Here is a 27,942-nt window from a genome sequence, read left to right on the forward strand (position 1 = left end):
CCTCATGGCTGTAATTTTCGAGCCCTGGCAACATTCTTGTAAATCTCCTCTGACAGGGTGGCTTACCCTGAGGGATGGCATTAGGGGAGCGAGGGGAGAGGGTGGGTGTCTCAGCAGAGAGTTGTTAACGGTTATTATAACACAGTAATAGTTACTGGGGCTGTGCCAAGTTGCCCTTCCTTTCCACAATAACATCCCCAAAAGACATTTTGAAAGTGTTTTGTGGAGATCAGTATGAACTGTACAGAGTTTGCAAAAGAACTGGGTGGCAAACTTGAGAATGTTTTGTATCCAGCAAGTTTTGGTGATCTGGGATGATCTGAAAGTTGTTATTCAATAATAACTTTAAATTTTTCATTTTTGAGTATTTAGCCAATGTCCTTTTTAGAGGGTTCTGGAATATCAGCATAGGGAGTTGGGCTGGTTGAATAGCTTTAACAAGCAGCTGGGACTGACACGATGGGCTGAATGACCTCCTTCTGTGCTGTATCATCCTATGAATGAAGAATTGTTAACAAGCTTCAAGTCTGAATGTTTTACTGGCTCCTCCTTTTGGCCATTTGGAGAATCTATGAGTTAAGCTAACTGCATACTTACCTCTCCTTATCCATAACATGCTTACTTTGCTGAAATGACTTTTCATCTAGAACCGGGGGCATCTAGAACCAGGGGAATCTAGAACTATAGGACCTAGAACAGGGGATCTACAATGGGTGGGGGGGGGGGGGTCAATCTAGAGCCAGGGAAATCTAAACCCAGGGAGCCTAGAACCAGGACAATCTAGAACTATGAGGCACCTTTTCAAAATAAGGGGGTCTCCTATTTAAGGCAGAGATGAGGAGGAGTTTCTTCTCCCTGAGGGTCGCATGTCTGTGGAATTATCTTCCTCGTTAAGGCTGGGTCATTGAATATATTCAAGGCTGAGTTAGACAGATTTTAACTGACAAGAGAGTGGAGGGTAATGAGGGACAGGCAGGAAAGTGCATTTTAGGCCACAATCAGATCAGCCTTGATCTTATTGAATGGCGGAGCAGGCTCGAGGGGCTGAATGGCCTACCCCAGCTCCTATTCCTTTTGTTCTTATTTTGTCTTTGTCTGTTAAACACTGAACAAAAGCTTTCACTAATTTCAGCAACTTCGAGAAGCCTGTGGAATGAGCTCCAAAGTTCGCAGGTGAAGAAAGAGTTAAAAGAATCTCTCAGTGATTTCCCAGGCTCTGACATGACAAGGAACTCCCATCGATTGGAGGTGATGTAAAGACCTTCCCCTATCTGACAGCCATTCGGTTCCTGATCCTTCCGGAGGAGCTCATCCGACCTCAGACGCACAACCATGAACAGACTGACAAAGTGAGAGATTCGGTTTGATTGGGTCTTTATCTGGGGAGGGGTAGTGGAGGGGGGGAGGGAGGTGACATGCTATCCCAAGCTGTGGGAGGATTAATGCTGTGTTAACCACAGTGCTTCTGTCTTTGATTACAGCTCAGGGCAGTAACAGAGAGCTTGTGCCACTGGGAAACTATAAACAAACTGCCCGACTTTCTCAGATAGAGGGATAGAGGGAGCTCAGATAGGCTGGGGGCTCGGATAGAGGGAGCTCGGATAGGCTGGGAGCTCGGATAGGCTGGGAGCTCGGATACAGGGAAGCTCGGATACAGGGAAGCTCGGATAGAGGGAGCTCAGATAGACTGGGAGCTCGGATACAGGGAAGCTCGGATACAGGGAAGCTCGGATAGAGGGAGCTCAGATAGACTGGGAGCTCGGATACAGGGAAGCTCGGATAGAGGGAGCTCAGATAGAGGGAGCTCGGATAGAGGGAGCTCAGATAGACTGGGAGCTCGGATAGACTGGGAGCTCGGATAGAGGGAGCTCAGATAGACTGGGAGCTCAGATAGAGGGAGCTCAGATAGAGGGAGCTCAGATAGAGGGAGCTCAGATAGAGGGAGCTCAGATAGAGGGAGCTCAGATAGAGGGAGCTCAGATAGAGGGAGCTCAGATAGAGGGAGCTCAGATAGAGGGAGCTCAGATAGAGGGAGCTCAGATAGAGGGAGCTCAGATAGAGGGAGCTCAGATAGAGGGAGCTCAGATAGAGGGAGCTCAGATAGAGGGAGCTCAGATAGAGGGAGCTCGGATAGAGGGAGCTCAGATAGAGGGAGCTCAGATAGAGGGAGCTCAGATAGAGGGAGCTCAGATAGAGGGAGCTCAGATAGAGGGAGCTCGGATAGAGGGAGCTCAGATAGACTGGGAGCTCAGATAGAGGGAGCTCAGATAGAGGGAGCTCAGATAGAGGGAGCTCAGATAGAGGGAGCTCAGATAGAGGGAGCTCAGATAGAGGGAGCTCAGATAGAGGGAGCTCAGATAGAGGGAGCTCAGATAGAGGGAGCTCAGATAGAGGGAGCTCAGATAGAGGGAGCTCAGATAGAGGGAGCTCAGATAGAGGGAGCTCAGATAGACTGGGAGCTCAGATAGAGGGAGCTCAGATAGAGGGAGCTCAGATAGACTGGGAGCTCAGATAGAGGGAGCTCAGATAGAGGGAGCTCAGATAGAGGGAGCTCAGATAGAGGGAGCTCAGATAGACTGGGAGCTCAGATAGAGGGAGCTCAGATAGAGGGAGCTCAGATAGAGGGAGCTCAGATAGAGGGAGCTCAGATAGAGGGAGCTCAGATAGACTGGGAGCTCAGATAGAGGGAGCTCAGATAGAGGGAGCTCAGATAGAGGGAGCTCAGATAGAGGGAGCTCAGATAGACTGGGAGCTCAGATAGAGGGAGCTCAGATAGACTGGGAGCTCAGATAGAGGGAGCTCAGATAGAGGGAGCTCAGATAGAGGGAGCTCGGATAGAGGGAGCTCAGATAGAGGGAGCTCAGATAGAGGGAGCTCAGATAGAGGGAGCTCAGATAGAGGGAGCTCAGATAGAGGGAGCTCAGATAGACTGGGAGCTCAGATAGAGGGAGCTCAGATAGAGGGGAGCTCAGATAGAGGGAGCTCAGATAGAGGGAGCTCAGATAGAGGGAGCTCAGATAGAGGGAGCTCAGATAGAGGGAGCTCAGATAGAGGGAGCTCAGATAGAGGGAGCTCAGATAGAGGGAGCTCAGATAGAGGGAGCTCAGATAGAGGGAGCTCAGATAGAGGGAGCTCAGATAGAGGGAGCTCAGATAGAGGGAGCTCAGATAGAGGGAGCTCAGATAGAGGGAGCTCAGATAGAGGGAGCTCAGATAGAGGGAGCTCAGATAGAGGGAGCTCAGATAGAGGGAGCTCAGATAGAGGGAGCTCAGATAGAGGGAGCTCAGATAGAGGGAGCTCAGATAGAGGGAGCTCAGATAGAGGGAGCTCAGATAGAGGGAGCTCAGATAGAGGGAGCTCAGATAGAGGGAGCTCAGATAGAGGGAGCTCAGATAGAGGGAGCTCAGATAGAGGGAGCTCAGATAGAGGGAGCTCAGATAGACTGGGAGCTCAGATAGAGGGAGCTCAGATAGAGGGAGCTCAGATAGAGGGAGCTCAGATAGAGGGAGCTCGGATAGAGGGAGCTCAGATAGAGGGAGCTCAGATAGAGGGAGCTCAGATAGAGGGAGCTCGGATAGACTGGGAGCTCAGATAGAGGGAGCTCAGATAGAGGGAGCTCAGATAGACTGGGAGCTCAGATAGAGGGAGCTCAGATAGACTGGGAGCTCAGATAGAGGGAGCTCGGATAGAGGGAGCTCAGATAGAGGGAGCTCGGATAGACTGGGAGCTCAGATAGAGGGAGCTCAGATAGAGGGAGCTCAGATAGAGGGAGCTCAGATAGAGGGAGCTCAGATAGAGGGAGCTCAGATAGAGGGAGCTCAGATAGAGGGAGCTCAGATAGAGGGAGCTCAGATAGAGGGAGCTCAGATAGAGGGAGCTCAGATAGAGGGAGCTCAGATAGAGGGAGCTCAGATAGAGGGAGCTCAGATAGAGGGAGCTCAGATAGAGGGAGCTCAGATAGAGGGAGCTCAGATAGAGGGAGCTCAGATAGAGGGAGCTCAGATAGAGGGAGCTCAGATAGAGGGAGCTCAGATAGAGGGAGCTCAGATAGAGGGAGCTCAGATAGAGGGAGCTCAGATAGAGGGAGCTCAGATAGAGGGAGCTCAGATAGAGGGAGCTCAGATAGAGGGAGCTCAGATAGAGGGAGCTCAGATAGAGGGAGCTCAGATAGAGGGAGCTCAGATAGAGGGAGCTCAGATAGAGGGAGCTCAGATAGAGGGAGCTCAGATAGAGGGAGCTCAGATAGAGGGAGCTCAGATAGAGGGAGCTCAGATAGAGGGAGCTCAGATAGAGGGAGCTCAGATAGAGGGAGCTCAGATAGAGGGAGCTCAGATAGAGGGAGCTCAGATAGAGGGAGCTCAGATAGAGGGAGCTCAGATAGAGGGAGCTCAGATAGAGGGAGCTCAGATAGAGGGAGCTCAGATAGAGGGAGCTCAGATAGAGGGAGCTCAGATAGAGGGAGCTCAGATAGAGGGAGCTCAGATAGAGGGAGCTCAGATAGAGGGAGCTCAGATAGAGGGAGCTCAGATAGAGGGAGCTCAGATAGAGGGAGCTCAGATAGAGGGAGCTCAGATAGAGGGAGCTCAGATAGAGGGAGCTCAGATAGAGGGAGCTCAGATAGAGGGAGCTCAGATAGAGGGAGCTCAGATAGACTGGGAGCTCGGATAGAGGGAGCTCAGATAGAGGGAGCTCAGATAGAGGGAGCTCAGATAGAGGGAGCTCAGATAGAGGGAGCTCAGATAGAGGGAGCTCAGATAGAGGGAGCTCAGATAGAGGGAGCTCAGATAGAGGGAGCTCAGATAGAGGGAGCTCAGATAGAGGGAGCTCAGATAGAGGGAGCTCAGATAGAGGGAGCTCAGATAGAGGGAGCTCAGATAGAGGGAGCTCAGATAGAGGGAGCTCAGATAGAGGGAGCTCAGATAGAGGGAGCTCAGATAGAGGGAGCTCAGATAGAGGGAGCTCAGATAGAGGGAGCTCAGATAGAGGGAGCTCTGATAGACTGGGAGCTCAGATAGAGGGAGCTCAGATAGAGGGAGCTCAGATAGAGGGAGCTCAGATAGAGGGAGCTCAGATAGAGGGAGCTCAGATAGAGGGAGCTCAGATAGAGGGAGCTCAGATAGAGGGAGCTCAGATAGAGGGAGCTCAGATAGAGGGAGCTCAGATAGAGGGAGCTCAGATAGAGGGAGCTCAGATAGAGGGAGCTCAGATAGAGGGAGCTCAGATAGAGGGAGCTCAGATAGAGGGAGCTCAGATAGAGGGAGCTCAGATAGAGGGAGCTCAGATAGAGGGAGCTCAGATAGAGGGAGCTCAGATAGAGGGAGCTCAGATAGAGGGAGCTCAGATAGAGGGAGCTCAGATAGAGGGAGCTCAGATAGAGGGAGCTCAGATAGAGGGAGCTCAGATAGAGGGAGCTCAGATAGAGGGAGCTCAGATAGAGGGAGCTCAGATAGAGGGAGCTCAGATAGAGGGAGCTCAGATAGAGGGAGCTAGATAGAGGGAGCTCAGATAGAGGGAGCTCAGATAGAGGGAGCTCAGATAGAGGGAGCTCGGATAGAGGGAGCTCAGATAGAGGGAGCTCAGATAGAGGGAGCTCGGATAGAGGGAGCTCAGATAGAGGGAGCTCAGATAGAGGGAGCTCAGATAGAGGGAGCTCAGATAGAGGGAGCTCAGATAGAGGGAGCTCAGATAGAGGGAGCTCAGATAGAGGGAGCTCAGATAGAGGGAGCTCAGATAGAGGGAGCTCAGATAGAGGGAGCTCAGATAGAGGGAGCTCAGATAGAGGGAGCTCAGATAGAGGGAGCTCAGATAGAGGGAGCTCAGATAGAGGGAGCTCAGATAGAGGGAGCTCAGATAGAGGGAGCTCAGATAGAGGGAGCTCAGATAGAGGGAGCTCAGATAGAGGGAGCTCAGATAGAGGGAGCTCAGATAGAGGGAGCTCAGATAGAGGGAGCTCAGATAGAGGGAGCTCAGATAGAGGGAGCTCAGATAGAGGGAGCTCAGATAGAGGGAGCTCAGATAGAGGGAGCTCAGATAGAGGGAGCTCAGATAGAGGGAGCTCGGATAGAGGGAGCTCGGATAGACTGGGAGCTCAGATAGAGGGAGCTCAGATAGAGGGAGCTCAGATAGAGGGAGCTCAGATAGAGGGAGCTCAGATAGAGGGAGCTCAGATAGAGGGAGCTCAGATAGAGGGAGCTCAGATAGAGGGAGCTCAGATAGAGGGAGCTCAGATAGAGGGAGCTCAGATAGAGGGAGCTCAGATAGAGGGAGCTCAGATAGAGGGAGCTCAGATAGAGGGAGCTCAGATAGAGGGAGCTCAGATAGAGGGAGCTCAGATAGAGGGAGCTCAGATAGAGGGAGCTCAGATAGAGGGAGCTCAGATAGAGGGAGCTCAGATAGACTGGGAGCTCAGATAGAGGGAGCTCAGATAGAGGGAGCTCAGATAGAGGGAGCTCAGATAGAGGGAGCTCAGATAGAGGGAGCTCAGATAGAGGGAGCTCAGATAGAGGGAGCTCAGATAGAGGGAGCTCAGATAGAGGGAGCTCAGATAGAGGGAGCTCAGATAGAGGGAGCTCAGATAGAGGGAGCTCAGATAGAGGGAGCTCAGATAGAGGGAGCTCAGATAGAGGGAGCTCAGATAGAGGGAGCTCAGATAGAGGGAGCTCAGATAGAGGGAGCTCAGATAGAGGGAGCTCAGATAGAGGGAGCTCAGATAGAGGGAGCTCAGATAGAGGGAGCTCAGATAGAGGGAGCTCAGATAGAGGGAGCTCAGATAGAGGGAGCTCAGATAGAGGGAGCTCAGATAGAGGGAGCTCAGATAGAGGGAGCTCAGATAGAGGGAGCTCAGATAGAGGGAGCTCAGATAGAGGGAGCTCAGATAGAGGGAGCTCAGATAGAGGGAGCTCAGATAGAGGGAGCTCAGATAGAGGGAGCTCAGATAGAGGGAGCTCAGATAGAGGGAGCTCAGATAGAGGGAGCTCAGATAGAGGGAGCTCAGATAGAGGGAGCTCAGATAGAGGGAGCTCGGATAGAGGGAGCTCAGATAGAGGGAGCTCAGATAGAGGGAGCTCAGATAGAGGGAGCTCAGATAGAGGGAGCTCAGATAGAGGGAGCTCAGATAGAGGGAGCTCAGATAGACTGGGAGCTCAGATAGAGGGAGCTCAGATAGAGGGAGCTCGGATAGAGGGAGCTCAGATAGAGGGAGCTCAGATAGAGGGAGCTCAGATAGAGGGAGCTCAGATAGAGGGAGCTCAGATAGAGGGAGCTCAGATAGAGGGAGCTCAGATAGAGGGAGCTCAGATAGAGGGAGCTCAGATAGAGGGAGCTCAGATAGAGGGAGCTCAGATAGACTGGGAGCTCAGATAGAGGGAGCTCAGATAGAGGGAGCTCAGATAGAGGGAGCTCAGATAGAGGGAGCTCAGATAGAGGGAGCTCAGATAGAGGGAGCTCAGATAGAGGGAGCTCAGATAGAGGGAGCTCAGATAGAGGGAGCTCAGATAGAGGGAGCTCAGATAGAGGGAGCTCAGATAGAGGGAGCTCAGATAGAGGGAGCTCAGATAGAGGGAGCTCAGATAGAGGGAGCTCAGATAGAGGGAGCTCAGATAGAGGGAGCTCAGATAGAGGGAGCTCAGATAGAGGGAGCTCAGATAGAGGGAGCTCAGATAGAGGGAGCTCAGATAGACTGGGAGCTCAGATAGAGGGAGCTCAGATAGACTGGGAGCTCAGATAGAGGGAGCTCAGATAGAGGGAGCTCAGATAGAGGGAGCTCAGATAGAGGGAGCTCAGATAGAGGGAGCTCAGATAGAGGGAGCTCAGATAGAGGGAGCTCAGATAGAGGGAGCTCAGATAGAGGGAGCTCAGATAGAGGGAGCTCAGATAGAGGGAGCTCAGATAGAGGGAGCTCAGATAGAGGGAGCTCAGATAGAGGGAGCTCAGATAGAGGGAGCTCAGATAGAGGGAGCTCAGATAGAGGGAGCTCAGATAGAGGGAGCTCAGATAGAGGGAGCTCAGATAGAGGGAGCTCAGATAGAGGGAGCTCAGATAGAGGGAGCTCAGATAGAGGGAGCTCAGATAGAGGGAGCTCAGATAGAGGGAGCTCAGATAGAGGGAGCTCAGATAGAGGGAGCTCAGATAGAGGGAGCTCAGATAGAGGGAGCTCAGATAGAGGGAGCTCAGATAGAGGGAGCTCAGATAGAGGGAGCTCAGATAGAGGGAGCTCAGATAGAGGGAGCTCAGATAGAGGGAGCTCAGATAGAGGGAGCTCAGATAGAGGGAGCTCAGATAGAGGGAGCTCAGATAGACTGGGAGCTCAGATAGAGGGAGCTCAGATAGAGGGAGCTCAGATAGAGGGAGCTCAGATAGAGGGAGCTCAGATAGAGGGAGCTCAGATAGAGGGAGCTCAGATAGAGGGAGCTCAGATAGAGGGAGCTCAGATAGACTGGGAGCTCAGATAGAGGGAGCTCAGATAGAGGGAGCTCAGATAGAGGGAGCTCAGATAGAGGGAGCTCAGATAGAGGGAGCTCAGATAGAGGGAGCTCAGATAGAGGGAGCTCAGATAGAGGGAGCTCAGATAGAGGGAGCTCAGATAGAGGGAGCTCAGATAGAGGGAGCTCAGATAGAGGGAGCTCAGATAGAGGGAGCTCAGATAGAGGGAGCTCAGATAGAGGGAGCTCAGATAGAGGGAGCTCAGATAGAGGGAGCTCAGATAGAGGGAGCTCAGATAGAGGGAGCTCAGATAGAGGGAGCTCAGATAGAGGGAGCTCAGATAGAGGGAGCTCAGATAGAGGGAGCTCAGATAGAGGGAGCTCAGATAGACTGGGAGCTCAGATAGAGGGAGCTCAGATAGAGGGAGCTCAGATAGAGGGAGCTCAGATAGAGGGAGCTCAGATAGAGGGAGCTCAGATAGAGGGAGCTCAGATAGAGGGAGCTCAGATAGAGGGAGCTCAGATAGAGGGAGCTCAGATAGAGGGAGCTCAGATAGAGGGAGCTCAGATAGAGGGAGCTCAGATAGAGGGAGCTCAGATAGAGGGAGCTCAGATAGAGGGAGCTCAGATAGAGGGAGCTCAGATAGAGGGAGCTCAGATAGAGGGAGCTCAGATAGAGGGAGCTCAGATAGAGGGAGCTCAGATAGAGGGAGCTCAGATAGAGGGAGCTCAGATAGAGGGAGCTCAGATAGAGGGAGCTCAGATAGAGGGAGCTCAGATAGAGGGAGCTCAGATAGAGGGAGCTCAGATAGAGGGAGCTCAGATAGAGGGAGCTCAGATAGAGGGAGCTCAGATAGAGGGAGCTCAGATAGAGGGAGCTCAGATAGAGGGAGCTCAGATAGAGGGAGCTCAGATAGAGGGAGCTCAGATAGAGGGAGCTCAGATAGAGGGAGCTCAGATAGAGGGAGCTCAGATAGAGGGAGCTCAGATAGAGGGAGCTCAGATAGAGGGAGCTCAGATAGAGGGAGCTCAGATAGAGGGAGCTCAGATAGAGGGAGCTCAGATAGAGGGAGCTCAGATAGAGGGAGCTCAGATAGAGGGAGCTCAGATAGAGGGAGCTCAGATAGAGGGAGCTCAGATAGAGGGAGCTCAGATAGAGGGAGCTCAGATAGAGGGAGCTCAGATAGAGGGAGCTCAGATAGAGGGAGCTCAGATAGAGGGAGCTCAGATAGAGGGAGCTCAGATAGAGGGAGCTCAGATAGAGGGAGCTCAGATAGAGGGAGCTCAGATAGAGGGAGCTCAGATAGAGGGAGCTCAGATAGAGGGAGCTCAGATAGAGGGAGCTCAGATAGAGGGAGCTCAGATAGAGGGAGCTCAGATAGAGGGAGCTCAGATAGAGGGAGCTCAGATAGAGGGAGCTCAGATAGAGGGAGCTCAGATAGAGGGAGCTCAGATAGAGGGAGCTCAGATAGAGGGAGCTCAGATAGAGGGAGCTCAGATAGAGGGAGCTCAGATAGAGGGAGCTCAGATAGAGGGAGCTCAGATAGAGGGAGCTCAGATAGAGGGAGCTCAGATAGAGGGAGCTCAGATAGAGGGAGCTCAGATAGAGGGAGCTCAGATAGAGGGAGCTCAGATAGAGGGAGCTCAGATAGAGGGAGCTCAGATAGAGGGAGCTCAGATAGAGGGAGCTCAGATAGAGGGAGCTCAGATAGAGGGAGCTCAGATAGAGGGAGCTCAGATAGAGGGAGCTCAGATAGAGGGAGCTCAGATAGAGGGAGCTCAGATAGAGGGAGCTCAGATAGAGGGAGCTCAGATAGAGGGAGCTCAGATAGAGGGAGCTCAGATAGAGGGAGCTCAGATAGAGGGAGCTCAGATAGAGGGAGCTCAGATAGAGGGAGCTCAGATAGAGGGAGCTCAGATAGAGGGAGCTCAGATAGAGGGAGCTCAGATAGAGGGAGCTCAGATAGAGGGAGCTCAGATAGAGGGAGCTCAGATAGAGGGAGCTCAGATAGAGGGAGCTCAGATAGAGGGAGCTCAGATAGAGGGAGCTCAGATAGAGGGAGCTCAGATAGAGGGAGCTCAGATAGAGGGAGCTCAGATAGAGGGAGCTCAGATAGAGGGAGCTCGATAGAGGGAGCTCAGATAGAGGGAGCTCAGATAGAGGGAGCTCAGATAGAGGGAGCTCAGATAGAGGGAGCTCAGATAGAGGGAGCTCAGATAGAGGGAGCTCAGATAGAGGGAGCTCAGATAGAGGGAGCTCAGATAGAGGGAGCTCAGATAGAGGGAGCTCAGATAGAGGGAGCTCAGATAGAGGGAGCTCAGATAGAGGGAGCTCAGATAGAGGGAGCTCAGATAGAGGGAGCTCAGATAGAGGGAGCTCAGATAGAGGGAGCTCAGATAGAGGGAGCTCAGATAGAGGGAGCTCAGATAGAGGGAGCTCAGATAGAGGGAGCTCAGATAGAGGGAGCTCAGATAGAGGGAGCTCAGATAGAGGGAGCTCAGATAGAGGGAGCTCAGATAGAGGGAGCTCAGATAGAGGGAGCTCAGATAGAGGGAGCTCAGATAGAGGGAGCTCAGATAGAGGGAGCTCAGATAGAGGGAGCTCAGATAGAGGGAGCTCAGATAGAGGGAGCTCAGATAGAGGGAGCTCAGATAGAGGGAGCTCAGATAGAGGGAGCTCAGATAGAGGGAGCTCAGATAGAGGGAGCTCAGATAGAGGGAGCTCAGATAGAGGGAGCTCAGATAGAGGGAGCTCAGATAGAGGGAGCTCAGATAGAGGGAGCTCAGATAGAGGGAGCTCAGATAGAGGGAGCTCAGATAGAGGGAGCTCAGATAGAGGGAGCTCAGATAGAGGGAGCTCAGATAGAGGGAGCTCAGATAGAGGGAGCTCAGATAGAGGGAGCTCAGATAGAGGGAGCTCAGATAGAGGGAGCTCAGATAGAGGGAGCTCAGATAGAGGGAGCTCAGATAGAGGGAGCTCAGATAGAGGGAGCTCAGATAGAGGGAGCTCAGATAGAGGGAGCTCAGATAGAGGGAGCTCAGATAGAGGGAGCTCAGATAGAGGGAGCTCAGATAGAGGGAGCTCAGATAGAGGGAGCTCAGATAGAGGGAGCTCAGATAGAGGGAGCTCAGATAGAGGGAGCTCAGATAGAGGGAGCTCAGATAGAGGGAGCTCAGATAGAGGGAGCTCAGATAGAGGGAGCTCAGATAGAGGGAGCTCAGATAGAGGGAGCTCAGATAGAGGGAGCTCAGATAGACTGGGAGCTCAGATAGAGGGAGCTCAGAGAGAGGGAGCTCAGATAGAGGGAGCTCAGATAGAGGGAGCTCAGATAGAGGGAGCTCAGATAGAGGGAGCTCAGATAGAGGGAGCTCAGATAGAGGGAGCTCAGATAGAGGGAGCTCAGATAGAGGGAGCTCAGATAGAGGGAGCTCAGATAGAGGGAGCTCAGATAGAGGGAGCTCAGATAGAGGGAGCTCAGATAGAGGGAGCTCAGATAGAGGGAGCTCAGATAGAGGGAGCTCAGATAGAGGGAGCTCAGATAGAGTGAGCTCAGATAGAGGGAGCTCAGATAGAGGGAGCTCAGATAGAGGGAGCTCAGATAGACTGGGAGCTCAGATAGAGGGAGCTCAGATAGAGGGAGCTCAGATAGAGGGAGCTCAGATAGAGGGAGCTCAGATAGAGGGAGCTCAGATAGAGGGAGCTCAGATAGAGGGAGCTCAGATAGAGGGAGCTCAGATAGAGGGAGCTCAGATAGAGGGAGCTCAGATAGAGGGAGCTCAGATAGAGGGAGCTCAGATAGAGGGAGCTCAGATAGAGGGAGCTCAGATAGAGGGAGCTCAGATAGAGGGAGCTCAGATAGAGGGAGCTCAGATAGATGGGAGCTCAGATAGAGGGAGCTCAGATAGAGGGAGCTCAGATAGAGGGAGCTCAGATAGAGGGAGCTCAGATAGAGGGAGCTCAGATAGAGGGAGCTCAGATAGAGGGAGCTCAGATAGAGGGAGCTCAGATAGAGGGAGCTCAGATAGAGGGAGCTCAGATAGAGGGAGCTCAGATAGAGGGAGCTCAGATAGAGGGAGCTCAGATAGAGGGAGCTCAGATAGAGGGAGCTCAGATAGAGGGAGCTCAGATAGAGGGAGCTCAGATAGAGGGAGCTCAGATAGAGGGAGCTCAGATAGAGGGAGCTCAGATAGAGGGAGCTCAGATAGAGGGAGCTCAGATAGAGGGAGCTCAGATAGAGGGAGCTCAGATAGAGGGAGCTCAGATAGAGGGAGCTCAGATAGAGGGAGCTCAGATAGAGGGAGCTCAGATAGAGGGAGCTCAGATAGAGGGAGCTCAGATAGAGGGAGCTCAGATAGAGGGAGCTCAGATAGAGGGAGCTCAGATAGAGGGAGCTCAGATAGAGGGAGCTCAGATAGAGGGAGCTCAGATAGAGGGAGCTCAGATAGAGGGAGCTCAGATAGAGGGAGCTCAGATAGAGGGAGCTCAGATAGAGGGAGCTCAGATAGAGGGAGCTCAGATAGAGGGAGCTCAGATAGAGGGAGCTCAGATAGAGGGAGCTCAGATAGAGGGAGCTCAGATAGAGGGAGCTCAGATAGAGGGAGCTCAGATAGAGGGAGCTCAGATAGAGGGAGCTCAGATAGAGGGAGCTCAGATAGAGGGAGCTCAGATAGAGGGAGCTCAGATAGAGGGAGCTCAGATAGAGGGAGCTCAGATAGAGGGAGCTCAGATAGAGGGAGCTCAGATAGAGGGAGCTCAGATAGAGGGAGCTCAGATAGAGGGAGCTCAGATAGAGGGAGCTCAGATAGAGGGAGCTCAGATAGAGGGAGCTCAGATAGAGGGAGCTCAGATAGAGGGAGCTCAGATAGAGGGAGCTCAGATAGAGGGAGCTCAGATAGAGGGAGCTCAGATAGACGGGAGCTCAGATAGAGGGAGCTCAGATAGAGGGAGCTCAGATAGAGGGAGCTCAGATAGAGGGAGCTCAGATAGATGGGAGCTCAGATAGAGGGAGCTCAGATAGACGGGAGCTCAGATAGAGGGAGCTCAGATAGAGGGAGCTCAGATAGAGGGAGCTCAGATAGAGGGAGCTCAGATAGAGGGAGCTCAGATAGAGGGAGCTCAGATAGAGGGAGCTCAGATAGAGGGAGCTCAGATAGAGGGAGCTCAGATAGAGGGAGCTCAGATAGAGGGAGCTCAGATAGAGGGAGCTCAGATAGAGGGAGCTCAGATAGAGGGAGCTCAGATAGAGGGAGCTCAGATAGAGGGAGCTCAGATAGAGGGAGCTCAGATAGAGGGAGCTCAGATAGAGGGAGCTCAGATAGAGGGAGCTCAGATAGAGGGAGCTCAGATAGAGGGAGCTCAGATAGAGGGAGCTCAGATAGAGGGAGCTCAGATAGAGGGAGCTCAGATAGAGGGAGCTCAGATAGAGGGAGCTCAGATAGAGGGAGCTCAGATAGAGGGAGCTCAGATAGAGGGAGCTCAGATAGAGGGAGCTCAGATAGAGGGAGCTCAGATAGAGGGAGCTCAGATAGAGGGAGCTCAGATAGAGGGAGCTCAGATAGAGGGAGCTCAGATAGAGGGAGCTCAGATAGAGGGAGCTCAGATAGAGGGAGCTCAGATAGAGGGAGCTCAGATAGAGGGAGCTCAGATAGACGGGAGCTCAGATAGAGGGAGCTCAGATAGAGGGAGCTCAGATAGAGGGAGCTCAGATAGAGGGGAGCTCAGATAGAGGGAGCTCAGATAGAGGGAGCTCAGATAGAGGGAGCTCAGATAGAGGGAGCTCAGATAGAGGGAGCTCAGATAGAGGGAGCTCAGATAGAGGGAGCTCAGATAGAGGGAGCTCAGGATAGAGGGAGCTCAGATAGAGGGAGCTCAGATAGAGGGAGCTCAGATAGAGGGAGCTCAGATAGAGGGAGCTCAGATAGAGGGAGCTCAGATAGAGGGAGCTCAGATAGAGGGAGCTCAGATAGAGGGAGCTCAGATAGAGGGAGCTCAGATAGAGGGAGCTCAGATAGAGGGAGCTCAGATAGAGGGAGCTCAGATAGAGGGAGCTCAGATAGAGGGAGCTCAGATAGACGGGAGCTCAGATAGAGGGAGCTCAGATAGAGGGAGCTCAGATAGAGGGAGCTCAGATAGAGGGAGCTCAGATAGAGGGAGCTCGGATAGAGGGAGCTCAGATAGAGGCAGCTCAGATAGAGGGAGCTCAGATAGAGGGAGCTGAGATAGAGGGAGCTCAGATAGAGGGAGCTCAGATAGAGGGAGCTCAGATAGAGGGAGCTCAGATAGAGGGAGCTCGGATAGAATGGGAGCTCAGATAGAGGGAGCTCGGATAGAGGGAGCTCAGATAGAGGGAGCTCAGATAGAGGGAGCTCAGATAGAGGGAGCTCAGATAGAGGGAGCTCAGATAGAGGGAGCTCAGATAGAGGGAGCTCAGATAGAGGGAGCTCAGATAGAGGGAGCTCGGATAGAGGGAGCTCAGATAGAGGGAGCTCAGATAGAGGGAGCTCAGATAGAGGGAGCTCAGATAGAGGGAGCTCAGATAGAGGGAGCTCAGATAGAGGGAGCTCAGGATAGAGGGAGCTCAGATAGAGGGAGCTCAGATAGAGGGAGCTCAGATAGAGGGAGCTCAGATAGAGGGAGCTCAGATAGAGGGAGCTCAGATAGAGGGAGCTCAGATAGAGGGAGCTCAGATAGAGGGAGCTCAGATAGAGGGAGCTCAGATAGAGGGAGCTCAGATAGAGGGAGCTCAGATAGAGGGAGCTCAGATAGAGGGAGCTCAGATAGAGGGAGCTCAGATAGAGGGAGCTCAGATAGAGGGAGCTCAGATAGAGGGAGCTCAGATAGAGGGAGCTCAGATAGAGGGAGCTCAGATAGAGGGAGCTCAGATAGAGGGAGCTCAGATAGAGGGAGCTCAGATAGAGGGAGCTCAGATAGTGGGAGCTCAGATAGACTGGGAGCTCAGATAGAGGGAGCTCAGATAGAGGGAGCTCAGATAGAGGGAGCTCAGATTGAGGGAGCTCAGATAGAGGGAGCTCAGATTGAGGGAGCTCAGATAGAGGGAGCTCGGATAGAGGGAGCTCAGATAGAGGGAGCTCAGATAGAGGGAGCTCAGATAGAGGGAGCTCAGATAGAGGGAGCTCAGATAGAGGGAGCTCGGATAGAGGGAGCTCAGATAGAGGGAGCTCAGATAGAGGGAGCTCAGATAGAGGGAGCTCAGATAGAGGGAGCTCAGATAGAGGGAGCTCAGATAGAGGGAGCTCAGATAGAGGGAGCTCAGATAGAGGGAGCTCAGATAGAGGGAGCTCAGATAGAGGGAGCTCAGATAGAGGGAGCTCAGATAGAGGGAGCTCGGATAGAGGGAGCTCAGATAGAGGGAGCTCAGATAGAGGGAGCTCAGATAGAGGGAGCTCGGATAGAGGGAGCTCAGATAGAGGGAGCTCAGATAGAGGGAGCTCAGATAGAGGGAGCTCAGATAGAGGGAGCTCAGATAGAGGGAGCTCAGATAGAGGGAGCTCGGATAGAGGGAGCTCAGATAGAGGGAGCTCAGATAGAGGGAGCTCAGATAGAGGGAGCTCAGATAGAGGGAGCTCAGATAGAGGGAGCTCAGATAGAGGGAGCTCAGATAGAGGGAGCTCAGATAGACTGGGAGCTCAGATAGAGGGAGCTCAGATAGAGGGAGCTCAGATAGAGGGAGCTCAGATAGAGGGAGCTCAGATAGAGGGAGCTCGGATAGAGGGAGCTCGGATAGAGGGAGCTCAGATAGAGGGAGCTCAGATAGAGGGAGCTTGGATAGACTGGGAGCTCAGATAGAGGGAGCTCAGGTAATTGGAGCTCAGATAGAGGGAGCTCAGATAGAGGGAGCTCAGATAGAGGGAGCTCGGATAGAGGGAGCTCAGATAGAGGGAGCTCAGATAGAGGGAGCTCAGATAGAGGGAGCTCAGATAGAGGGAGCTCAGATAGAGGGAGCTCAGATAGAGGGAGCTCAGATAGAGGGAGCTCAGATAGAGGGAGCTCAGATAGAGGGAGCTCAGATAGAGGGAGCTCAGATAGAGGGAGCTCAGATAGAGGGAGCTCAGATAGAGGGAGCTCAGATAGAGGGAGCTCAGATAGAGGGAGCTCAGATAGAGGGAGCTCAGATAGAGGGAGCTCAGATAGAGGGAGCTCAGATAGAGGGAGCTCAGATAGAGGGAGCTCAGATAGAGGGAGCTCAGATAGAGGGAGCTCAGATAGAGGGAGCTCAGATAGAGGGAGCTCAGATAGAGGGAGCTCAGATAGAGGGAGCTCAGATAGAGGGAGCTCAGATAGAGGGAGCTCAGATAGAGGGAGCTCAGATAGAGGGAGCTCAGATAGAGGGAGCTCAGATAGAGGGAGCTCAGATAGAGGGAGCTCAGATAGAGGGAGCTCAGATAGAGGGAGCTCAGATAGAGGGAGCTCAGATAGAGGGAGCTCAGATAGAGGGAGCTCAGATAGAGGGAGCTCAGATAGAGGGAGCTCAGATAGAGGGAGCTCAGATAGAGGGAGCTCAGATAGAGGGAGCTCAGATAGAGGGAGCTCAGATAGAGGGAGCTCAGATAGAGGGAGCTCAGATAGAGGGAGCTCAGATAGAGGGAGCTCAGATAGAGGGAGCTCAGATAGAGGGAGCTCAGATAGACTGGGAGCTCAGATAGAGGGAGCTCAGATAGAGGGAGCTCGGATAGAGGGAGCTCAGATAGAGGGAGCTCAGATAGAGGGAGCTCAGATAGACTGGGAGCTCAGATAGAGGGAGCTCAGATAGAGGGAGCTCAGATAGAGGGAGCTCAGATAGAGGGAGCTCAGATAGAGGGAGCTCAGATAGAGGGAGCTCAGATAGAGGGAGCTCAGATAGAGGGAGCTCAGATAGAGGGAGCTCAGATAGAGGGAGCTCAGATAGAGGGAGCTCAGATAGAGGGAGCTCAGATAGAGGGAGCTCAGATAGAGGGAGCTCAGATAGAGGGAGCTCAGATAGAGGGAGCTCAGATAGAGGGAGCTCAGATAGAGGGAGCTCAGATAGAGGGAGCTCAGATAGAGGGAGCTCAGATAGAGGGAGCTCAGATAGAGGGAGCTCAGATAGAGGGAGCTCAGATAGACTGGGAGCTCAGATAGAGGGAGCTCAGATAGAGGGAGCTCAGGATAGAGGGAGCTCAGATAGAGGGAGCTCAGATAGAGGGAGCTCAGATAGAGGGAGCTCAGATAGAGGGAGCTCAGATAGAGGGAGCTCAGATAGACGGGAGCTCAGATAGAGGGAGCTCAGGATAGAGGGAGCTCAGATAGAGGGAGCTCAGATAGACGGGAGCTCAGATAGAGGGAGCTCAGATAGACTGGGAGCTCAGATAGAGGGAGCTCAGATAGAGGGAGCTCAGATAGAGGGAGCTCAGATAGAGGGAGCTCAGATAGAGGGAGCTCAGATAGAGGGAGCTCAGATAGAGGGAGCTCAGATAGAGGGAGCTCAGATAGAGGGAGCTCAGATAGAGGGAGCTCAGATAGAGGGAGCTCAGATAGAGGGAGCTCAGATAGAGGGAGCTCAGATAGAGGGAGCTCAGATAGAGGGAGCTCAGATAGAGGGAGCTCAGATAGAGGGAGCTCAGATAGAGGGAGCTCAGATAGAGGGAGCTCAGATAGAGGGAGCTCAGATAGAGGGAGCTCAGATAGAGGGAGCTCAGATAGAGGGAGCTCAGATAGAGGGAGCTCAGATAGAGGGAGCTCAGATAGAGGGAGCTCAGATAGAGGGAGCTCAGATAGAGGGAGCTCAGATAGAGGGAGCTCAGATAGAGGGAGCTCAGATAGAGGGAGCTCAGATAGAGGGAGCTCAGATAGAGGGAGCTCAGATAGAGGGAGCTCAGATAGAGGGAGCTCAGATAGAGGGAGCTCAGATAGAGGGAGCTCAGATAGAGGGAGCTCAGATAGAGGGAGCTCAGATAGAGGGAGCTCAGATAGAGGGAGCTCAGATAGAGGGAGCTCAGATAGAGGGAGCTCAGATAGAGGGAGCTCAGATAGAGGGAGCTCAGATAGAGGGAGCTCAGATAGAGGGAGCTCAGATAGAGGGAGCTCAGATAGAGGGAGCTCAGATAGAGGGAGCTCAGATAGAGGGAGCTCAGATAGAGGGAGCTCAGATAGAGGGAGCTCAGATAGAGGGAGCTCAGATAGAGGGAGCTCAGATAGAGGGAGCTCAGATAGAGGGAGCTCAGATAGAGGGAGCTCAGATAGAGGGAGCTCAGATAGAGGGAGCTCAGATAGAGGGAGCTCAGATAGAGGGAGCTCAGATAGAGGGAGCTCAGATAGAGGGAGCTCAGATAGAGGGAGCTCAGATAGAGGGAGCTCAGATAGAGGGAGCTCAGATAGAGGGAGCTCAGATAGAGGGAGCTCAGATAGAGGGAGCTCAGATAGAGGGAGCTCAGATAGAGGGAGCTCAGATAGAGGGAGCTCAGATAGAGGGAGCTCAGATAGAGGGAGCTCAGATAGAGGGAGCTCAGATAGAGGGAGCTCAGATAGAGGGAGCTCAGATAGAGGGAGCTCAGATAGAGGGAGCTCAGATAGAGGGAGCTCAGATAGAGGGAGCTCAGATAGAGGGAGCTCAGATAGAGGGAGCTCAGATAGAGGGAGCTCAGATAGAGGGAGCTCAGATAGAGGGAGCTCAGATAGAGGGAGCTCAGATAGAGGGAGCTCAGATAGAGGGAGCTCAGATAGAGGGAGCTCAGATAGAGGGAGCTCAGATAGAGGGAGCTCAGATAGAGGGAGCTCAGATAGAGGGAGCTCAGATAGAGGGAGCTCAGATAGAGGGAGCTCAGATAGAGGGAGCTCAGATAGAGGGAGCTCAGATAGAGGGAGCTCAGATAGAGGGAGCTCAGATAGAGGGAGCTCAGATAGAGGGAGCTCAGATAGAGGGAGCTCAGATAGAGGGAGCTCAGATAGAGGGAGCTCAGATAGAGGGAGCTCAGATAGAGGGAGCTCAGATAGAGGGAGCTCAGATAGAGGGAGCTCAGATAGAGGGAGCTCAGATAGAGGGAGCTCAGATAGAGGGAGCTCAGATAGAGGGAGCTCAGATAGAGGGAGCTCAGATAGAGGGAGCTCAGATAGAGGGAGCTCAGATAGAGGGAGCTCAGATAGAGGGAGCTCAGATAGAGGGAGCTCAGATAGAGGGAGCTCAGATAGAGGGAGCTCAGATAGAGGGAGCTCAGATAGAGGGAGCTCAGATAGAGGGAGCTCAGATAGAGGGAGCTCAGATAGAGGGAGCTCAGATAGAGGGAGCTCAGATAGAGGGAGCTCAGATAGAGGGAGCTCAGATAGAGGGAGCTCAGATAGAGGGAGCTCAGATAGAGGGAGCTCAGATAGAGGGAGCTCAGATAGAGGGAGCTCAGATAGAGGGAGCTCAGATAGAGGGAGCTCAGATAGAGGGAGCTCAGATAGAGGGAGCTCAGATAGAGGGAGCTCAGATAGAGGGAGCTCAGATAGAGGGAGCTCAGATAGAGGGAGCTCAGATAGAGGGAGCTCAGATAGAGGGAGCTCAGATAGAGGGAGCTCAGATAGAGGGAGCTCAGATAGAGGGAGCTCAGATAGAGGGAGCTCAGATAGAGGGAGCTCAGATAGAGGGAGCTCAGATAGAGGGAGCTCAGATAGAGGGAGCTCAGATAGAGGGAGCTCAGATAGAGGGAGCTCAGATAGAGGGAGCTCAGATAGAGGGAGCTCAGATAGAGGGAGCTCAGATAGAGGGAGCTCAGATAGAGGGAGCTCAGATAGAGGGAGCTCAGATAGAGGGAGCTCAGATAGAGGGAGCTCAGATAGAGGGAGCTCAGATAGAGGGAGCTCAGATAGAGGGAGCTCAGATAGAGGGAGCTCAGATAGAGGGAGCTCAGATAGAGGGAGCTCAGATAGAGGGAGCTCAGATAGAGGGAGCTCAGATAGAGGGAGCTCAGATAGAGGGAGCTCAGATAGAGGGAGCTCAGATAGAGGGAGCTCAGATAGAGGGAGCTCAGATAGAGGGAGCTCAGATAGAGGGAGCTCAGATAGAGGGAGCTCAGATAGAGGGAGCTCAGATAGAGGGAGCTCAGATAGAGGGAGCTCAGATAGAGGGAGCTCAGATAGAGGGAGCTCAGATAGAGGGAGCTCAGATAGAGGGAGCTCAGATAGAGGGAGCTCAGATAGAGGGAGCTCAGATAGAGGGAGCTCAGATAGAGGGAGCTCAGATAGAGGGAGCTCAGATAGAGGGAGCTCAGATAGAGGGAGCTCAGATAGAGGGAGCTCAGATAGAGGGAGCTCAGATAGAGGGAGCTCAGATAGAGGGAGCTCAGATAGAGGGAGCTCAGATAGAGGGAGCTCAGATAGAGGGAGCTCAGATAGAGGGAGCTCAGATAGAGGGAGCTCAGATAGAGGGAGCTCAGATAGAGGGAGCTCAGATAGAGGGAGCTCAGATAGAGGGAGCTCAGATAGAGGGAGCTCAGATAGAGGGAGCTCAGATAGAGGGAGCTCAGATAGAGGGAGCTCAGATAGAGGGAGCTCAGATAGAGGGAGCTCAGATAGAGGGAGCTCAGATAGAGGGAGCTCAGATAGAGGGAGCTCAGATAGAGGGAGCTCAGATAGAGGGAGCTCAGATAGAGGGAGCTCAGATAGAGGGAGCTCAGATAGAGGGAGCTCAGATAGAGGGAGCTCAGATAGAGGGAGCTCAGATAGAGGGAGCTCAGATAGAGGGAGCTCAGATAGAGGGAGCTCAGATAGAGGGAGCTCAGATAGAGGGAGCTCAGATAGAGGGAGCTCAGATAGAGGGAGCTCAGATAGAGGGAGCTCAGATAGAGGGAGCTCAGATAGAGGGAGCTCAGATAGAGGGAGCTCAGATAGAGGGAGCTCAGATAGAGGGAGCTCAGATAGAGGGAGCTCAGATAGAGGGAGCTCAGATAGAGGGAGCTCAGATAGAGGGAGCTCAGATAGAGGGAGCTCAGATAGAGGGAGCTCAGATAGAGGGAGCTCAGATAGAGGGAGCTCAGATAGAGGGAGCTCAGATAGAGGGAGCTCAGATAGAGGGAGCTCAGATAGAGGGAGCTCAGATAGAGGGAGCTCAGATAGAGGGAGCTCAGATAGAGGGAGCTCAGATAGAGGGAGCTCAGATAGAGGGAGCTCAGATAGAGGGAGCTCAGATAGAGGGAGCTCAGATAGAGGGAGCTCAGATAGAGGGAGCTCAGATAGAGGGAGCTCAGATAGAGGGAGCTCAGATAGAGGGAGCTCAGATAGAGGGAGCTCAGATAGAGGGAGCTCAGATAGAGGGAGCTCAGATAGAGGGAGCTCAGATAGAGGGAGCTCAGATAGAGGGAGCTCAGATAGAGGGAGCTCAGATAGAGGGAGCTCAGATAGAGGGAGCTCAGATAGAGGGAGCTCAGATAGAGGGAGCTCAGATAGAGGGAGCTCAGATAGAGGGAGCTCAGATAGAGGGAGCTCAGATAGAGGGAGCTCAGATAGAGGGAGCTCAGATAGAGGGAGCTCAGATAGAGGGAGCTCAGATAGAGGGAGCTCAGATAGAGGGAGCTCAGATAGAGGGAGCTCAGATAGAGGGAGCTCAGATAGAGGGAGCTCAGATAGAGGGAGCTCAGATAGAGGGAGCTCAGATAGAGGGAGCTCAGATAGAGGGAGCTCAGATAGAGGGAGCTCAGATAGAGGGAGCTCAGATAGAGGGAGCTCAGATAGAGGGAGCTCAGATAGAGGGAGCTCAGATAGAGGGAGCTCAGATAGAGGGAGCTCAGATAGAGGGAGCTCAGATAGAGGGAGCTCAGATAGAGGGAGCTCAGATAGAGGGAGCTCAGATAGAGGGAGCTCAGATAGAGGGAGCTCAGATAGAGGGAGCTCAGATAGAGGGAGCTCAGATAGAGGGAGCTCAGATAGAGGGAGCTCAGATAGAGGGAGCTCAGATAGAGGGAGCTCAGATAGAGGGAGCTCAGATAGAGGGAGCTCAGATAGAGGGAGCTCAGATAGAGGGAGCTCAGATAGAGGGAGCTCAGATAGAGGGAGCTCAGATAGAGGGAGCTCAGATAGAGGGAGCTCAGATAGAGGGAGCTCAGATAGAGGGAGCTCAGATAGAGGGAGCTCAGATAGAGGGAGCTCAGATAGAGGGAGCTCAGATAGAGGGAGCTCAGATAGAGGGAGCTCAGATAGAGGGAGCTCAGATAGAGGGAGCTCAGATAGAGGGAGCTCAGATAGAGGGAGCTCAGATAGAGGGAGCTCAGATAGAGGGAGCTCAGATAGAGGGAGCTCAGATAGAGGGAGCTCAGATAGAGGGAGCTCAGATAGAGGGAGCTCAGATAGAGGGAGCTCAGATAGAGGGAGCTCAGATAGAGGGAGCTCAGATAGAGGGAGCTCAGATAGAGGGAGCTCAGATAGAGGGAGCTCAGATAGAGGGAGCTCAGATAGAGGGAGCTCAGATAGAGGGAGCTCAGATAGAGGGAGCTCAGATAGAGGGAGCTCAGATAGAGGGAGCTCAGATAGAGGGAGCTCAGATAGAGGGAGCTCAGATAGAGGGAGCTCAGATAGAGGGAGCTCAGATAGAGGGAGCTCAGATAGAGGGAGCTCAGATAGAGGGAGCTCAGATAGAGGGAGCTCAGATAGAGGGAGCTCAGATAGAGGGAGCTCAGATAGAGGGAGCTCAGATAGAGGGAGCTCAGATAGAGGGAGCTCAGATAGAGGGAGCTCAGATAGAGGGAGCTCAGATAGAGGGAGCTCAGATAGAGGGAGCTCAGATAGAGGGAGCTCAGATAGAGGGAGCTCAGATAGAGGGAGCTCAGATAGAGGGAGCTCAGATAGAGGGAGCTCAGATAGAGGGAGCTCAGATAGAGGGAGCTCAGATAGAGGGAGCTCAGATAGAGGGAGCTCAGATAGAGGGAGCTCAGATAGAGGGAGCTCAGATAGAGGGAGCTCAGATAGAGGGAGCTCAGATAGAGGGAGCTCAGATAGAGGGAGCTCAGATAGAGGGAGCTCAGATAGAGGGAGCTCAGATAGAGGGAGCTCAGATAGAGGGAGCTCAGATAGAGGGAGCTCAGATAGAGGGAGCTCAGATAGAGGGAGCTCAGATAGAGGGAGCTCAGATAGAGGGAGCTCAGATAGAGGGAGCTCAGATAGAGGGAGCTCAGATAGAGGGAGCTCAGATAGAGGGAGCTCAGATAGAGGGAGCTCAGATAGAGGGAGCTCAGATAGAGGGAGCTCAGATAGAGGGAGCTCAGATAGAGGGAGCTCAGATAGAGGGAGCTCAGATAGAGGGAGCTCAGATAGAGGGAGCTCAGATAGAGGGAGCTCAGATAGAGGGAGCTCAGATAGAGGGAGCTCAGATAGAGGGAGCTCAGATAGAGGGAGCTCAGATAGAGGGAGCTCAGATAGAGGGAGCTCAGATAGAGGGAGCTCAGATAGAGGGAGCTCAGATAGAGGGAGCTCAGATAGAGGGAGCTCAGATAGAGGGAGCTCAGATAGAGGGAGCTCAGATAGAGGGAGCTCAGATAGAGGGAGCTCAGATAGAGGGAGCTCAGATAGAGGGAGCTCAGATAGAGGGAGCTCAGATAGAGGGAGCTCAGATAGAGGGAGCTCAGATAGAGGGAGCTCAGATAGAGGGAGCTCAGATAGAGGGAGCTCAGATAGAGGGAGCTCAGATAGAGGGAGCTCAGATAGAGGGAGCTCAGATAGAGGGAGCTCAGATAGAGGGAGCTCAGATAGAGGGAGCTCAGATAGAGGGAGCTCAGATAGAGGGAGCTCAGATAGAGGGAGCTCAGATAGAGGGAGCTCAGATAGAGGGAGCTCAGATAGAGGGAGCTCAGATAGAGGGAGCTCAGATAGAGGGAGCTCAGATAGAGGGAGCTCAGATAGAGGGAGCTCAGATAGAGGGAGCTCAGATAGAGGGAGCTCAGATAGAGGGAGCTCAGATAGAGGGAGCTCAGATAGAGGGAGCTCAGATAGAGGGAGCTCAGATAGAGGGAGCTCAGATAGAGGGAGCTCAGATAGAGGGAGCTCAGATAGAGGGAGCTCAGATAGAGGGAGCTCAGATAGAGGGAGCTCAGATAGAGGGAGCTCAGATAGAGGGAGCTCAGATAGAGGGAGCTCAGATAGAGGGAGCTCAGATAGAGGGAGCTCAGATAGAGGGAGCTCAGATAGAGGGAGCTCAGATAGAGGGAGCTCAGATAGAGGGAGCTCAGATAGAGGGAGCTCAGATAGAGGGAGCTCAGATAGAGGGAGCTCAGATAGAGGGAGCTCAGATAGAGGGAGCTCAGATAGAGGGAGCTCAGATAGAGGGAGCTCAGATAGAGGGAGCTCAGATAGAGGGAGCTCAGATAGAGGGAGCTCAGATAGAGGGAGCTCAGATAGAGGGAGCTCAGATAGAGGGAGCTCAGATAGAGGGAGCTCAGATAGAGGGAGCTCAGATAGAGGGAGCTCAGATAGAGGGAGCTCAGATAGAGGGAGCTCAGATAGAGGGAGCTCAGATAGAGGGAGCTCAGATAGAGGGAGCTCAGATAGAGGGAGCTCAGATAGAGGGAGCTCAGATAGAGGGAGCTCAGATAGAGGGAGCTCAGATAGAGGGAGCTCAGATAGAGGGAGCTCAGATAGAGGGAGCTCAGATAGAGGGAGCTCAGATAGAGGGAGCTCAGATAGAGGGAGCTCAGATAGAGGGAGCTCAGATAGAGGGAGCTCAGATAGAGGGAGCTCAGATAGAGGGAGCTCAGATAGAGGGAGCTCAGATAGAGGGAGCTCAGATAGAGGGAGCTCAGATAGAGGGAGCTCAGATAGAGGGAGCTCAGATAGAGGGAGCTCAGATAGAGGGAGCTCAGATAGAGGGAGCTCAGATAGAGGGAGCTCAGATAGAGGGAGCTCAGATAGAGGGAGCTCAGATAGAGGGAGCTCAGATAGAGGGAGCTCAGATAGAGGGAGCTCAGATAGAGGGAGCTCAGATAGAGGGAGCTCAGATAGAGGGAGCTCAGATAGAGGGAGCTCAGATAGAGGGAGCTCAGATAGAGGGAGCTCAGATAGAGGGAGCTCAGATAGAGGGAGCTCAGATAGAGGGAGCTCAGATAGAGGGAGCTCAGATAGAGGGAGCTCAGATAGAGGGAGCTCAGATAGAGGGAGCTCAGATAGAGGGAGCTCAGATAGAGGGAGCTCAGATAGAGGGAGCTCAGATAGAGGGAGCTCAGATAGAGGGAGCTCAGATAGAGGGAGCTCAGATAGAGGGAGCTCAGATAGAGGGAGCTCAGATAGAGGGAGCTCAGATAGAGGGAGCTCAGATAGAGGGAGCTCAGATAGAGGGAGCTCAGATAGAGGGAGCTCAGATAGAGGGAGCTCAGATAGAGGGAGCTCAGATAGAGGGAGCTCAGATAGAGGGAGCTCAGATAGAGGGAGCTCAGATAGAGGGAGCTCAGATAGAGGGAGCTCAGATAGAGGGAGCTCAGATAGAGGGAGCTCAGATAGAGGGAGCTCAGATAGAGGGAGCTCAGATAGAGGGAGCTCAGATAGAGGGAGCTCAGATAGAGGGAGCTCAGATAGAGGGAGCTCAGATAGAGGGAGCTCAGATAGAGGGAGCTCAGATAGAGGGAGCTCAGATAGAGGGAGCTCAGATAGAGGGAGCTCAGATAGAGGGAGCTCAGATAGAGGGAGCTCAGATAGAGGGAGCTCAGATAGAGGGAGCTCAGATAGAGGGAGCTCAGATAGAGGGAGCTCAGATAGAGGGAGCTCAGATAGAGGGAGCTCAGATAGAGGGAGCTCAGATAGAGGGAGCTCAGATAGAGGGAGCTCAGATAGAGGGAGCTCAGATAGAGGGAGCTCAGATAGAGGGAGCTCAGATAGAGGGAGCTCAGATAGAGGGAGCTCAGATAGAGGGAGCTCAGATAGAGGGAGCTCAGATAGAGGGAGCTCAGATAGAGGGAGCTCAGATAGAGGGAGCTCAGATAGAGGGAGCTCAGATAGACTGGGAGCTCAGATAGAGGGAGCTCAGATAGAGGGAGCTCAGATAGAGGGAGCTCAGATAGAGGGAGCTCAGATAGAGGGAGCTCAGATAGAGGGAGCTCAGATAGAGGGAGCTCAGATAGAGGGAGCTCAGATAGAGGGAGCTCAGATAGAGGGAGCTCAGATAGAGGGAGCTCAGATAGAGGGAGCTCAGATAGAGGGAGCTCAGATAGAGGGAGCTCAGATAGAGGGAGCTCAGATAGAGGGAGCTCAGATAGAGGGAGCTCAGATAGAGGGAGCTCAGATAGAGGGAGCTCAGATAGAGGGAGCTCAGATAGAGGGAGCTCAGATAGAGGGAGCTCAGATAGAGGGAGCTCAGATAGAGGGAGCTCAGATAGAGGGAGCTCAGATAGAGGGAGCTCAGATAGAGGGAGCTCAGATAGAGGGAGCTCAGATAGAGGGAGCTCAGATAGAGGGAGCTCAGATAGAGGGAGCTCAGATAGAGGGAGCTCAGATAGAGGGAGCTCAGATAGAGGGAGCTCGGATAGAGGGAGCTCAGATAGAGGGAGCTCAGATAGAGGGAGCTCAGATAGAGGGAGCTCAGATAGAGGGAGCTCAGATAGAGGGAGCTCAGATAGAGGGAGCTCAGATAGAGGGAGCTCAGATAGAGGGAGCTCAGATAGAGGGAGCTCAGATAGAGGGAGCTCAGATAGAGGGAGCTCAGATAGAGGGAGCTCAGATAGAGGGAGCTCAGATAGAGGGAGCTCAGATAGAGGGAGCTCAGATAGAGGGAGCTCAGATAGAGGGAGCTCAGATAGAGGGAGCTCAGATAGAGGGAGCTCAGATAGAGGGAGCTCAGATAGAGGGAGCTCAGATAGAGGGAGCTCAGATAGAGGGAGCTCAGATAGAGGGAGCTCAGATAGAGGGAGCTCAGATAGAGGGAGCTCAGATAGAGGGAGCTCAGATAGAGGGAGCTCAGATAGAGGGAGCTCAGATAGAGGGAGCTCAGATAGAGGGAGCTCAGATAGAGGGAGCTCAGATAGAGGGAGCTCAGATAGAGGGAGCTCAGATAGAGGGAGCTCAGATAGAGGGAGCTCAGATAGAGGGAGCTCAGATAGAGGGAGCTCAGATAGAGGGAGCTCAGATAGAGGGAGCTCAGATAGAGGGAGCTCAGATAGAGGGAGCTCAGATAGAGGGAGCTCAGATAGAGGGAGCTCAGATAGAGGGAGCTCAGATAGAGGGAGCTCAGATAGAGGGAGCTCAGATAGAGGGAGCTCAGATAGAGGGAGCTCAGATAGAGGGAGCTCAGATAGAGGGAGCTCAGATAGAGGGAGCTCAGATAGAGGGAGCTCAGATAGAGGGAGCTCAGATAGAGGGAGCTCAGATAGAGGGAGCTCAGATAGAGGGAGCTCAGATAGAGGGAGCTCAGATAGAGGGAGCTCAGATAGAGGGAGCTCAGATAGAGGGAGCTCAGATAGAGGGAGCTCAGATAGAGGGAGCTCAGATAGAGGGAGCTCAGATAGAGGGAGCTCAGATAGAGGGAGCTCAGATAGAGGGAGCTCAGATAGAGGGAGCTCAGATAGAGGGAGCTCAGATAGAGGGAGCTCAGATAGA

At 53.0% G+C, this 27,942-nt stretch overlaps 1 protein-coding gene across 1 annotated transcript in view; it reads left to right on the plus strand.

Moving 5' to 3' along the window:
* Window positions 1–1,225: 1,225 nt before the first annotated feature.
* The window catches only part of LOC121289948 (gamma-glutamyl hydrolase-like), a 61,257-nt gene continuing 34,540 nt past the window's right edge, over window positions 1,226–27,942 (plus strand). The window contains exon 1 of the mRNA XM_041209960.1: window positions 1,226–1,349. Coding sequence (XP_041065894.1) covers window positions 1,333–1,349 — 17 coding nt within the window. The 5' untranslated portion in view covers window positions 1,226–1,332. The remainder of the gene's footprint in view (window positions 1,350–27,942) is intronic.

The sequence above is a fragment of the Carcharodon carcharias genome, chromosome 17 (assembly GCF_017639515.1).
Source record: "Carcharodon carcharias isolate sCarCar2 chromosome 17, sCarCar2.pri, whole genome shotgun sequence".
Taxonomy (NCBI): domain Eukaryota; kingdom Metazoa; phylum Chordata; class Chondrichthyes; order Lamniformes; family Lamnidae; genus Carcharodon; species Carcharodon carcharias.